Source organism: Corvus moneduloides, chromosome 3, assembly GCF_009650955.1.
Source record: "Corvus moneduloides isolate bCorMon1 chromosome 3, bCorMon1.pri, whole genome shotgun sequence".
Classification (NCBI taxonomy): domain Eukaryota; kingdom Metazoa; phylum Chordata; class Aves; order Passeriformes; family Corvidae; genus Corvus; species Corvus moneduloides.
In genome coordinates this window covers 103579370-103592846 of record NC_045478.1, presented here as the reverse complement: position 1 = coordinate 103592846, position 13477 = coordinate 103579370, and the positions used below count along the sequence as shown (strand labels likewise).

Below are 13477 nucleotides of genomic sequence, written 5' to 3'. Positions count from 1 at the left end.
AAGAAGAAAAGAAATGTAGTGCTTTCAAGGTATACATTTCTTCTTTTTTTCCCCCTAGAAATTGCTGGATGCTGTTGTGAAAACTCATCCTTTTGGACCTGAGCATGAAATTGTAGAGATAAAACTTGGATCCCGTTCCACCCAATCACTCTTCTCAACATTCCCAAGCGCCTCCTGGCACATTTTTTCTGCAACATGAAGAGAAGGCCCTGAGGAGATTTATGTCCATCAAGCCCCATGACACCACTCATGCTTTCTGTCAATACTTCCAGCCTGTGGTCCTGCACTGGGCTGTGTCCTCAGCCTTCCCTGGGAGTAGGTATCCAGAAAGCAGATTTGAACACCCCTTGGGGAGCTGAATATGGCAGAGTTCCCTCTTCAGAGAGCTATGCAACGTGGGCAAAGACTTTTGCAGCCTGGTTTTACTCACGAATTCACTGGCCATCACAGCTCTCCTCTGCAGTGGGTGTACAGTATATTTTCTGTTCTGCACCTGGGCAATGGAAGAAAACAGCACTATAAATACCTTGCCCAAGCTCATCTAGGGCTGTGTTGAGAATTTGGGAATGTAATTTTTGGTGGTTTTGTCCTGTGGCCTATGCTCCGAAGAGCACAGAGTGTGCTGTCAGAGGTGTGGTGCCCAGGTATGAGCTCCTAAGAGGTGTGGCACTCAGGTATGCAGTCATGGCACTGAGTCATCTCACCCATAGGACACACTTTATATCTCTGAGGTCCTTCAAAGGCACATTATTAAAAGATTACGAGAGTGATTACACTTTGCATTTGATTTCTTTTTCTCCTTTGAAGGAGAAGCCACTCAAGTCTGGAGATACTGAGCGCTGCCAAGGGATATTAACCTCTATTAGCCAGCTCCAGATGAAGGGAACATGGCTGGGAAGTCACCTTCAGCAGTGTCCAAGTGCCCTCCTATGAATCTTGTTAATAGTAGCCAGGGCCTGTGACAATTGCCTTTCTCATCATCACTCCCCTGGGTTCTCCGGCTGCAGCTCTGCAGTGATGTCTCTGGGGTCCAGCTTGTGAGTGGCAGGAGCTCTGGATGAGCTGCATGCTCTCATTTGTAGAGGGTGGATATTTGGCACACTTCTTTGAGGACTGCTGTGTCAGCTCAGAAGCAGAAAGGGGACAATCATGAAGGGTCACACCACTTGCCCCAGCTTGTTTTAGTGTGATCCATTCATTGCTGTCTGCAGTGATCCCATTCCAGTGGCAATGTGCTGGATGCAAGTTCCTGAGGAGCTACTGGCAGGCTGGCTGTGGGTGTCTAGAAAACCTCACAAGGGAGATGATCAAAATCCAGGGCTCAAGAAGGAATAGGCTTGGACAAATACACCCAGGGGTTTTTTTCCCCTGTTGTGTTTTGGTGATGCAAAGTTACATGTGAAAAGTTTTCCAAGCAAGGAGAGACCTCTGTGAGCCCATTCTGCAAGGCTGTCTGCCTGACTGACAGGGCAATTTTTAGATTGGGAGTTGGGGAAACAAGAGGAGCTGCAGCAGGTCAGTGTTAGGGGATTATGGATCTTTTAAATGCCTTTAAAACTGAAGAGAATCAACTGCAAAACTCAAAGTTGTAAAAAGAAATAAATAGACAGGCAAAATTAAATAAATAACAGGCTTTAGAGATACCATCTCTTAAAAATCATACCGAGATGCTGCTCAGGGATGAGTAAGTGTGTGGAGGCAGAGCAGTGATAAACTACAGCCTTTGGTGGGAGAGTCCCCATCCAGCTGCTGCCTTCAGCGTCTGCTGCATGGAGGTGAACTCAAAACACTTGCAGAAGAGCAGAAGGATGCAGAGTGCTGGTCAGAACAGGTCATCATGTTTAACTACATTACTGGAACAGGCATTGTGTGGAGGGAAACAGAGCACATATTAACTTAGAGCAGCATTGTGTTGGTCTTTGTCAAAACCAGACCACTGGACCATCTGGATTTGAGGGCAGATCCCACAGGGCCATGTGAGGAATTAGTTTTGTATGCAGTGTGTGCGTGTTACTGAATTGGTTGCTTTGAAGGAAAAAAGCAAAAGGGCTGTTTCCTGAATATCTATCAGAGGTTGCTGGCAGCTGTAGTTCAGAGCAGACCCTGTTGTCTGACATCTCCAGTGTGCTTGGCAGGCTGTCTGCAGAGCAATTGTAATGTCTCGGTTGAGGTAAAGCACATAGCTTTTAGGGGTAGCCAGCCTTGATTTAAGAAAAGGCTTTTTTTAATAGAAAATCCATTACAACTGCAGGAAAGTGTTCATCACCATCTCTGTTAAAAATCTGCACCTTGTGTCTGCTCTTCATCTATTCTTCTTTCACTCACTTCAGCTTTTCTACCAAATGAAAGAGCTGCCTCTGATCAGAAATTATGTACTCAGGCAATTACAGTCTGTGATGAAACTGCATCTTAAATGCATCTTACAAGTGGAGTTGGCTTCTCTTCTTTCTTCCTGTGTAGATGTTTTTCTGTGGCATTCTGCCTTCCAATGCGTGATTTCTCCAACAAACTTGAGAAACAGTGCCCAAGAACTGACGAAGGGAAGGGAAGGGAAGGGAAGGGAAGGGAAGGGAAGGGAAGGGAAGGGAAGGGAACTCTTAACTGATGAATGTAATTCTGACTTCTCAACAACAGTAAATGCCCAGCCTCTTCAGTGTCAGGGTGCAACTCTTGCAGATCCAGGAATAAATGAAGACAGAGAGCTAGGTAGCCAAATTATCAATTATTCCAGTGTCAGGGGGGGTTCTGAATAGACAAGATTTCTTGGTAAGCGCAGGATCAGGTATCCTGTTGTAAGAGAGAATCTTAGGAAGGAAGGTTTGCTGGGAGACAGGAGTGTTTCCCTGGAAGAGTTAAGAGGTACCATTTGCTGTTGGATTTCTTTCTGTGGTTTTTGACTTTTTTTCACCCTTCTGGTTCATAGTTGGTCTGCATGGTCAGGACTTCATGATTAGAATTATTCTCTCACTCTGGTAACTCATGGGCAGGTCAACCTGGCCTTTGGGAGGCAGCATAACTGATAATTTTCTGGTTCAGCATGTGGCCAAAGTTACCTGAGGAATCTTTTCCCCATTTCATCTTTATGTGAAAGAAAAGGCAATTTGAAATATCAGAGGGGTGGTCTCCACAGATCCTATGCCAGTACACAACTCAGCCAAAATCCTGAAAACCAAAAGCGTTTTTTGATTTTGTATCTCACCTGTTCCAGTGAGTACACAATTTCAAGGGATGGTTTCAGCAATACTGTGGTTTTTCTCCCTCTCCTTCTCCTCCTTTATTTTTGAAAGGAAATATTGACCCTGGTTCACCTGACTAGAGAGCTCCTTCCTTTCATGGGCCCTTTTCAGCTGCCCGCAGTGATATCCTACACTTGTCTTTTCTTGCTTTCAAGCTCATGCAACAGTGATGGAGTCTGTGACACAGTGGGTGAGGAGGAGGAAGAGACCTGCTGGCCACTGCTGGGGTGGAGTAGAGAAATGGGCAAATGATCAGGGAACTGGCTCATGGCAGAGGAAAAGCAATCGTGTCATTAACCAGCACATCTACGTTTCTCTCTTTTGCTGTTCCAGAGCGATTACTCAAGTGACACTGAGAGTGAAGACAACTTCCTGATGATGCCACCAAGGGATCATCTTGGCCTCACTGTGTTCTCCATGCTCTGCTGCTTCTGGCCACTGGGAATTGCTGCCTTCTACCTGTCCCATGAGGTAATGTTAGAACATCTGCCAGACATTCTGGAGGATGGTGGAAGGTAGTTCAAGGGGAAGGTGTCTTCCCCTCCTGGATATGTCTCTGTGGTAGTGGGGGTTGCCCTTTGAGATACTTTGCTGAGGGAGGTGTCTGCAAAATATTTTAGCTTTTAGTTGGCAATGGTCACGTTCCGTGTCAGGTTATGTGTCCAGCTAAGAATCCTCAGTGGGCGTGGCTTTTGAGTAGGAAACACCCTTGATAGCTCAAATGCTTGGTTTTCCCATTGGGAAAACAGATCTACTTGTCCCAAGATGAAAAGTTCGAATATCCTTCCAGGAGTATAATTTCCGTTCTGCCGATGGGAATTTGCTTTCCAGAAACCATTTCCTTTCCCACGGAAAAATCGCTCAGTCAGTTCTTCTTCTCAAATTTTAATATGCAAATATCTTTTTACCAAAGAAGTGACTGTGTTTTGGTTTGTTTCCTTCACGAGACAGTCTTAACATTGCTTAACTTGCAATCAACTCGTGCCCATCATTTGTTTCGACAAGTATGTCCTCATAAGTGTCTGCAGTGTAATTACTGAGTCTCCCAGCATGGCAGATAATGTGAGGTGACAGAGAAGGAGTCACACTGGCAGCCTCATCAGAGACTGCAAGGAAACATTTGATTATATTTCTCTCTAGTGCCTATTGTAAACTACAGTCTCTGCTCCACAGCACCCTTCACATTCACCCTCTCAGCTGTCTTCCTAATCTGCCTGCACTAAATATCTACCAGCCCTGCTGATTTGTCAAACCAGAGCAGGCTCTTCAGATCTGAAGAATCCTACACTTCAAGATCAAAAAAAAAAAAAAAAAAAAAAAAAAAAAGACAGAGAACTACTATTTTTTACTTCATGAACAATCTGTCTTTGCACTGGGAAGCCTCTGAGACAATTAGTGTTTGTCTAGTGGAAAATAACAAGTTCTGGTTGTTTGAGTTTTGACTGTTTGTGAGCTAGTTTCATCTGAGCGAAGAAAGCACAGCACAGTCCAATAAATACAAAAAACCCCAATGTAATTAATACTGACAAGCAATATGGCTGAGAAGCTAAATGTGTGGAGAACCAGTGTACAAAGGCCAAGGCATACAGCTGTGAACTGCTCCCAAGGGCCAGCATGAATCTCTAGGAACCTCTGACTTCCATGGGAGAATACAGAAGGTGGAAAAGGCATGAATACAGGGAAAAATTATGGTACTATGCTGAAGGACTTGGGCATTTGAAAATGAAAACTTGGGTGTTTTCGTTTAGCGTAATGATGGAGAATAGCTGAATGTGGCTGCCTAAACCTAGAAGCTGTCAGCAGGAAAGTCAGGCAGGTGCTCTACTTTTAGTGAGTTCAGGGGCTGTAAATGAGCCTTTGTTAGCTGATCCAATGGATGCATCCAGGCAAGTTGTGGCTAAATCCATCCAGGGAGAAGTACTGTGTTTCTGAGGAATTTCAACTCCTGCACTGGAGATAGAAATATTGTCATCTCTCCCTACGAAAAAAAAATCATAGTACTTCCAACCTCTGTATGCTTCTCTCCTCGAGTCTTGATTCTCTGACCACAACTACTGAATAACCTGAGAACTGAATTTTCAAATCTCTTGTAGAAAGATGGTCCAGGATGTTCCAGGCCAGCAGAGACATATCTCTCTGTCCCCTCCCTGAGTTCGCAGGGAGCTCCTTTCTCTCCCTACCTTCCCATTCAGCAGGTCCATCACAGCCCTGAGAAAACACGTGGTAAAAGCAGTTCTTTTGCAAAACCCCACATCCAACAAACTGGCGTTTTCCAGGAGAAAAATGAAACCAACATTAAGGCCCAAACCTCCTGTGACTGAGAACTTGCTGAGGTAGCTGGTACAATCCATCAAAACCCTGCACCTTGCTAAGCTAATATTGACCGTGCTATCAACTCATACTCCGACACACAAACCATATATGTGATTTCTATTTGTACAGGTCGTTCAACCTAAACTCCTGGATAACATCTGAGATCACTTGTTAATTCAAAAGGGTAGTCTAACATTCCCTCTTCTTTACCAAAAGTCAGAAGTATAGCTAAAGATCAACTCTTGCTACTCATGTTCAAACCTTTTTTTTTGCAGTTGCTTGAGCTCTTGAAAATCTTGTGTTTTCTAAAGTCTCCTGAGCAGTTCTACCAAAAAGGCCGTCTGGGAATAAACTGTAGCACATAGGAAATGCAGAGATGGGGGATGGATTCTTTGATGCAGTATGCAGCGCTGGCAATGAATTTTTTTTTTTTAAATCTGGTCTGCTCTAGGTGTGGGACGCATTTGAAGATGAAGTCTTTGTTTGCAGAAGATGTATCTGCAGTACAGCTCATTCCAAAGGCATAGGTGCTCTGTTTATTCCTGCATCACCTGCCAGCACATTTATGATGCATTTGCCTGTGTCACGCTGCAAAACAGTTACGCAAGGTTGGATGCTGTAAGACAGCAGAGGTGCTCTTTACCAGCATAATGATTGAATTTTGAGGGGTTTGGGCTCCATGAAAGCAAAGTTTCTCCTGCAGATGATGATTCTGCTCTGTGTGGGACTTACTGTCTCCACCAAGGCTCTTGCCAAGGTGCTGCTGACTTGGGGCTTCTTGAAGAGCCTCTGTATTGAGGGTGCAGCTGTGCAGGGTCTGCCTCTGTGGTGGAAATGAAGATGTGCATCCACATGCTGGTGAGCCAGCAGGGAGGAGTAGTGGATTCAGAAATGCACTTTATGAAAGCCCAAAACGTTTTTTTTCCCGTTGGGATATCCAGTTTTCCAAGAAGGATGTCACCTGGTGATCTTATCCCAAGCAATGCTGAGACTTGTTGCTTTTCATTTTCCCTCAGAAAAACAGAGGGCCTTGAGGCCATCACTGTGCTGTCTACTTATTCACTTACTTCCTTCTGGTTTTGTTTGTGTTTTCCTTCCCACAAGAGACTTGTCCCCACTTCCTGTAGCTTCCCAGTCCTGTGCTCCTCTCAGCTCCACTCTCAGGGTGGGGCCCTGTGTCCCACCTTCTATCACACTTGCTTCTTCAGAATGAGGCATGTGAGTTTTTAGGCTTGCCATTTTTTGGATTGTCTCATTACCCAACAGCTGAATTGCTCAATCAAAGGAGTTTTTGTGCATTTTGCAAGGAAACCTTTGGAAAGAGAGAAGTAAATTACGCCTTTCACCAAAATCTCTCCTCCACAAACAATGTATGATCAAAAAAAAACCCCTCATTATGTTTATTTTTTCATAAATCTCCACCCTCTGGAGTCTTGCGGGTTCCTCAGTTTTTATTTCCAAAGATATTTTTAGCATTGTAGATTGTAGGCAAGTGCGAAGCCTCATAAATCAAAGAAAGAACTTTAAAAATATATCTTTTTTGTCATGTCAGATTTACCACTGAACTTGTCAGATGATTTCTCAGGGGCTGTCAGGCTTTCTGGTTGGGCTGGGGGGTGGTGGTAAAAATCTTGAAAGGCCTTTTTGCATGAATCCTCTTTTTCTCCCTGCTTTTATTTTTAGGAAAGAGAGCAATACCATGTCACACATTTCCCTCCCTACTGTAAACAGAAATTCATTATGAGAGAGCTGAGCCTTTGATGGAATGAATGAGCTTCACTTTGTATCTGCTCCCTTACAGAAACAAGAGCGTGCACAACACCTCCACCCAGCTCCCATGAACCTTCCAAGGACCTGTGTCACTGACCTAGACACACACCTGAAAAACCCCTCTGCACCCTTCTCCACATGCTTGGGCTCTCACATAGCCTCCACATCCTCCCTCCTCCCCAGCAGCAGGTGAGACCTGCCAGGCAACAGAGTGCACTGCGAGCACAAGGGAGCAATCACTTCCCGTCTGCTGCACTGACTCCCTGCTGTAATTACTTCCCTCGCAGGGGGATGCAGGGATGCAAAGCTTTGTAATTATTTGCTCGCATTGTCTCACTGGGTAAAGGATTTTCTACAGTTTTCACGCAGAAACAAGGTGTATGTGACCAGGAAAAAAGAGTAGCTTGTCCTTCTTCATGGTAACTTCTGAAATATTTGGTTACTTTTCATCCAATTTTCAGAGATGGAAAGTTTGGAAAAAAATCTGTATTTTGACATATTTCAGTAGTCACTGGGGAGAAGAAGGAAATAATATCCATGTTCCCACTGGAAGGTAGCAGTCAATGTGAGTTCTAACTTTTATCAGAGTTTCAGTGCTCAGTATACATGTGTGGATTTCACTGTCTGTGCTTTTCTGGCATAATGTTTTGACACCTAGTCCCATTTAAAAGAAAAGGACAGAGAAATAGCAGCCAGATGTTATCTGCTGTTGGTTCATTAGAAAGGTGGCTCATAGTCCCCATATCAATCAGGAGCACATGAGTACAGCAGTGTGATACACCACACTTCACCAGACTGGCTGGTGATGCCATGCTCTTATCTGTCCACCCTGCTTTTTTTCCTGTCTGTCCCACTTAACTCCATCAAAAAAATGAATATGGTCTATTATAAAGAGCTTGACACACAGCCAGGAGCGTGTGTTTGTACAGGAGATGCTGCAGCCTCTTATATCAAAGATGAAAAGGCAAAAGAAAAACAAAAGTGTGGTATTTTTCTTTACTTGGCAGTGACATGCCAAGATCTATACTTGCAGGATATGCTGGTCAGCATTGCTGAAGCAATGCTGGCAAAGCAGACAGCAGGCTTTTGCATTTTTAAGAGATTTTTCAACACTGCATTATTTCTTGGTCGAAGTAATGCTTGGACAAAAGAACTGTCTAAAGATGATGAGCTTTAATGGAAATAAAAGGCCTTTGTTTTGCTGTCTTGGACCAGATACCAAGTCACACAGTTCTTTTGCTTAAGCAGGGTGCTTTGAGTCACACAGACTGGGTATAGGGCACTGGTGTATTCTGGGGCCCAGTCTCTGCTGATTGTCACACAAAGGTTTGAGCTCTCTGTGCTGGTGACTCAGAAAGCAAATCCCTGAGTTCTTTATCCAGCTCTGTGCATGTGAGTACAGGCACATCCAGGTGCCCTTCTACCCTTCTGAAGTGCTGTAGTTTTTCTGCTGCAAAAGGTGATGTGTAGAACAATTGAACCCGTTTGTGCTAGGAATGAGTGAAAATAGGTTAAAATGAGTACCTCCTCACAAGGAGCTGTAAAGGTCTTTTGAGGCAGAAGTTGTCCTAGAAGAACTCTGTGCCATTGTCTTGCTGAGATGGCACAGGGCTGATGGTGTGTCCTGAAAGGAGAGTACTAGTCCTGGGAGGTCACCAGGCCGTGGACTTCTTGCAGAAGGTCACTGCTGGCTGCCAGCCCACACTGCTCCCCTTACTCCCATCAGGCAGGTGACAGATTTGCCAGGCAGAGGAGAATGAACTAGCAAGGCTTCTGTTCCCAGCCATGACACAGAGAGAAGCTGCCTGCTGAAGTAGCCAGCTGCACGTCACTGTGTGAGAGTGCTGGCTTTCCTGTGCTTGGAAAAGAAGCTCAGAAATAGATGACCCTGGCCCCCGATTAGGGGCATTTGGATGGCAGCCTTTGCCTCTGCAAAAAGCTTATGGCGCGGTTTAAAACATTCAAGAAGTTTGCAACTTCTGCTCCTTTGAGAGAAGAGAGGAAAGCTTCGTCCTGGATTGGGTAAAAGAGGATCTCATGGCCCTCTTCCCCCAGGCAATTCCACAGACATAGATAGCTGCTCTGAAGTGGGGCTGATGAATTACCAGCATCTCCAGTTCTCATCTTTCCAAGCGGGAGCTGGCTGCCAGCCAGTGCTTTGCGTGTGCATAGACGTAGCTCCTGCCAACTTCTCCCTTTGGGTAGTTGTCTCTGGAGAAATGTTTGTCTGCACAAGAAAATGGCCATTTAGAGTGTGTTGTGTACCAGCAGAGACTCTGAATCCTCGCTGAGGTCATGGGCCAGGGAACTTTATAAGTGTCTTGTATAATTTCCTCTTCATTCCTCTTTGTCCTTTTGATCTTGTAGTTTTATTTCCAAGTCACGAAGTACAGCTACAAAAAGGAATTAAATTAATGAATGACCTGATTGCTTTAGCCCTTAAGCTAATTTTAAATAATTGAAAAAGTAGCTGGCAAATAACATTCCCTGGAGAGTTTAATTCATTATGCAGGTGTTTAATTACAAGGAAGTTTTGAGACAGAAGAGAGACCAACTTGAAGTGTTAGAGAAGATGAGGTACCTTTTTTTATTTTCAAGCGCATCCTGCACAACAGCAAGTATTGTACATGAATTTTTCTTTGCCAGTTATTTATGCCTCACACATTTTGCTGAGCCAGACACAGCCCCAGAGACATGTCAATATAGTCATACTGCAAGGGTATAAAATATCCTGATGCCAGAAGGGCACCTCTTCATACTGCAGTTACTTTTTGTTACTTTGCTATTGACTTGTTGTGTCATAGTTTTATGAGAATGTGAGGGTTGTTTCAGCCCACAGCTGCCACTAAACTGGAAGTGTCTATAGTGTTCACAAATTCACTCAGAGGCCTGTCTGGTGGAGACATCTGAAGAGTAGGGCAATAAATCTTCCACAGAGTTGGTCGGGGTTCAGTCTCCCTGACATTTAGGCAATTCTGACTAAGTTTAGAGAACTTTTTAGCTCTTTAAACAGTGGGTTTTTAGTGTTTTGCTTTTTTTAAATTTTAGAGAGCAGGGATGCTGTTAGTAGGATTATGGAAATAGACTTGTTGGCAGGAATATGGAGGGGCTCTTGTTAGTAATCATCACTCGTCTCAGCTAAATACTTCAACTTTTGCATCTGCAAAGGTAGATTTTCCAGGAAGAATGATATTTCAGGAGAGGAAACGGAAGGAGCATGTTCACAGTCTGAGGGCAGAAACAGGGCACATTATTTTGCACCTCCTGAAAGAGGTTTTGCCCTGCTGAAAGAAGCATGAGAAAAAGAGAAGAGACCTCTTTGCATGTCTGGGAATGGAAGATGGTCCCTTCCTTCTGGCCATCCCAATGTCTGCTTCCATTGTCAGAAAGACCAGAAGGTTTTGGATGCTCTGTGATATGCTGAAGGTTTTCACATGCAAGGTGGTGAATGATCTCCTTCGAAGTCTGCTGTGGCAAGGAGAACGGTGTTCATCCAGAGTAGTTCATTGGGTGCTGTTTATAGAATAGACCTTTCTTTCATGTCACGCTGTGGCAGCACCCTTTAAAAAACAAGATTAGTGAAAGGAGGCCCTCTCACTTGAAGTTCGAAGTATGCAGCAGTAAAGGATGAGAATGTTTCTGAGGCTTAAGGTTAACGTTTTATCAGTGTGCAACATACTCAGAGTTTTTATATTCTTATCAAAGATTAACATCATGTACCAGAGACTCAGGGCTGTATTCTAATCTTGAATATACAGCTTGCTATCTCTTAGCATCTCTTTTGGTGAGGGCTTCTGAATTACTACTTTGTTTAAATGCAAGCAAAGGAAATTGATCACTTCTGATTTCAATCTACACATCTCTTTCAAACAAGCTGCAGAGTAACACTCTGAAGATTTGAATCTAGTGAGCTAGGCACCCAAAGATGCCTCCCAGACAATGGTAATTCTTTATTGAATTGACTGACTTCCCAGCAGTAGGAAAGAGATCAAGTTTTTATATATTTATTTTGGCACAAAGCACAAGAACCAGCTAAAAGGAAATGGGCTAGGATCTACCTTCATCTGTGCAGTTTGCATCTAACACATTCAAATATACCTATCAAGACATTTTCATCGTGGTGGTAAGAAAAGTGTTACTCTTGGTAATAAAACCAGTCTACAATTTTATCTTGGGGTGAAAAAACCATCCATTTTTTCAAGTGAAAATCTTCCCGCCATGCCAGTTTGGTATTAAATACACTCATTATGGGTTGTGATGAGCAAGGAGTTACCAATGAAATTTCCAAATGTTGCATTATAACCATTTCTTGCATTATTTCTAAGTAGTGTGGAAGAGTCAGGGTTGCTCCTGTGAATGCCTGTCCAGACATCTGCAGGAGGACTCAGCTTCCTCCAAGACGATGGGCAGGACCAGAGGCAGAAGAAGAGGTCTTACAGCATCCTCTGGGAAAGGTGGGCTTGACAAATCCCTGCTTGACTCCTTTCCTTATCCTGCCATCATCATGAAATCCAGGAGAAAGGATGCAATTCAAGCCAGCTGTTACTCAGAATTTCCATTCCCAGTGGTGGCCAGTGGATGTTTCTGTCTGTCCCAGCATTATGAGGTGTATCACCATGAAGGATCTTTATGTACAGCTACTGTCTCTAGCAAGAGGCATAGAAATGTGGTGGTGGGAGCAAGAAAGGCAATTTTTCTTCCCAGTTCTGTTCGGAGAGCCTTGTCTGGCTTGGATTTTGGACTTTCTGTGGCTCATTCATCTGATGGGGAATCTGTGGAAGGAATTGTGGAGAATTCATTCTCCACAGATCTGAACCAGACAGCTTCTCCCTGCACTCTCTCATCCTTTGCTCTGACAAGGATGTGCTGCAAAAGCTGGTGGTGGTCCTTGGGCTGATAATGGCAGAGAGCACACTCCAAATCCTCGCAGGTGTGATAACCCAGGAAATGGGCTTTGGTCCAGAGTCACACGGGATTTTGTACTAATTTAAACAGTAACTGTCCCAGCCTGAGATTTCTGAATTTAATTCAAGACACCACACTCAGTCATTGTTCCAAAAGTGTCCTCATTCCTTGACCTTGTTGCACAGATGGCATTGTTCTGAGCAGGTTTCTACAGGCTGTAATTAATTAAGCAATTAATTAGGAGCCCTGGTTTACACAGAAGCTATTGTAAAGCAAGAACTTGTGTGACCTCATGGGACCTTGTCACAGTGTTGGTCCCAAGACTGTCCAAGTAATCTGTGCTGGGGATTCAGCATGTTCACCCAGTCTCAGTTTGACTGACCTGAGCGTCACCTGGGCCTGTCCTGATGTGTCTTCAGGATGTCACACATATTTGCAAGGTTCACTTTGTTAAATGTGGTGCAGACCACGCTGTCCTGTGACATTCAGTGGCTCGCTCTATATCGTTGAGATTTCTTGTTTCCCAGCACATTCAGTATCCCCCACAGTCAAAATCCATATTTAAATCCCAAAGTCATTGGCTCTTATTCTTACCATATCTGACTTTGTTCTGTCAAAACTTGAGCAATTTTTCCTCAATCAACCTTGTTTCAAAGCTTCAGATATTGTGATTCTAATTGTGTCAAGTAAGATTGTTCCTCCTAGCAATTTGCAACCAGAGGATCAATGGCAAAATATAGAAATACCACCATTTGTAAACTCTGGCAATGTGACTTTCTATTTATTCTTTTCACCACATGCACAGCAGAATCGTGGAGTCTGTTTTAGGAGAGAAGAGGGGAGAAAAATCAGAAGTGGAAAAAGGAGAGACCTGCTGGGAGGCAGCTTGAACCTTGTCTGTGTAACCCTCCCAAATCATAGGAAGTCCTTTAATCAGCTCAAGGCGCCTTTGGTGTCTCCTGTAAAACTGTGTCACTGTGAGTTACGACGTGTCAAGGAAAATCCTGACTTCTTGCCTTAAAAAGAAACAAGCCAGAGACAGCAGTGCTCTGAAAGGCATAGACAGCTATGCCAAGGGAATCTCAACAGGGCATTTCAGCCAGCCCAGACAGAAGGGATGCTCAGTTAAGCAGCCAGAACAAGAACTGCTGCTAAAGATGGCAGTTAAGTATTTTAGTTGGTGTTTGGATGTAGCTGTGGTGGAGACATTGCTGATTTGGTTTTGATGGTGAAAGTTCTCTAAGTTGCTGAAA

At 44.0% G+C, this 13477-nt stretch overlaps 1 protein-coding gene across 3 annotated transcripts in view; it reads left to right on the top strand.

Annotated features, from left to right (window-relative positions):
• The window catches only part of SYNDIG1 (synapse differentiation inducing 1), a 49088-nt gene that overhangs the window by 14261 nt on the left and 21350 nt on the right, over positions 1 to 13477 (top strand). For all 3 annotated transcript variants that reach the window (XM_032103087.1, XM_032103088.1, XM_032103089.1), the window contains exon 3: positions 3570 to 3707. In XM_032103087.1, coding sequence (XP_031958978.1) covers positions 3570 to 3707 — 138 coding nt within the window. The remainder of the gene's footprint in view (positions 1 to 3569; positions 3708 to 13477) is intronic.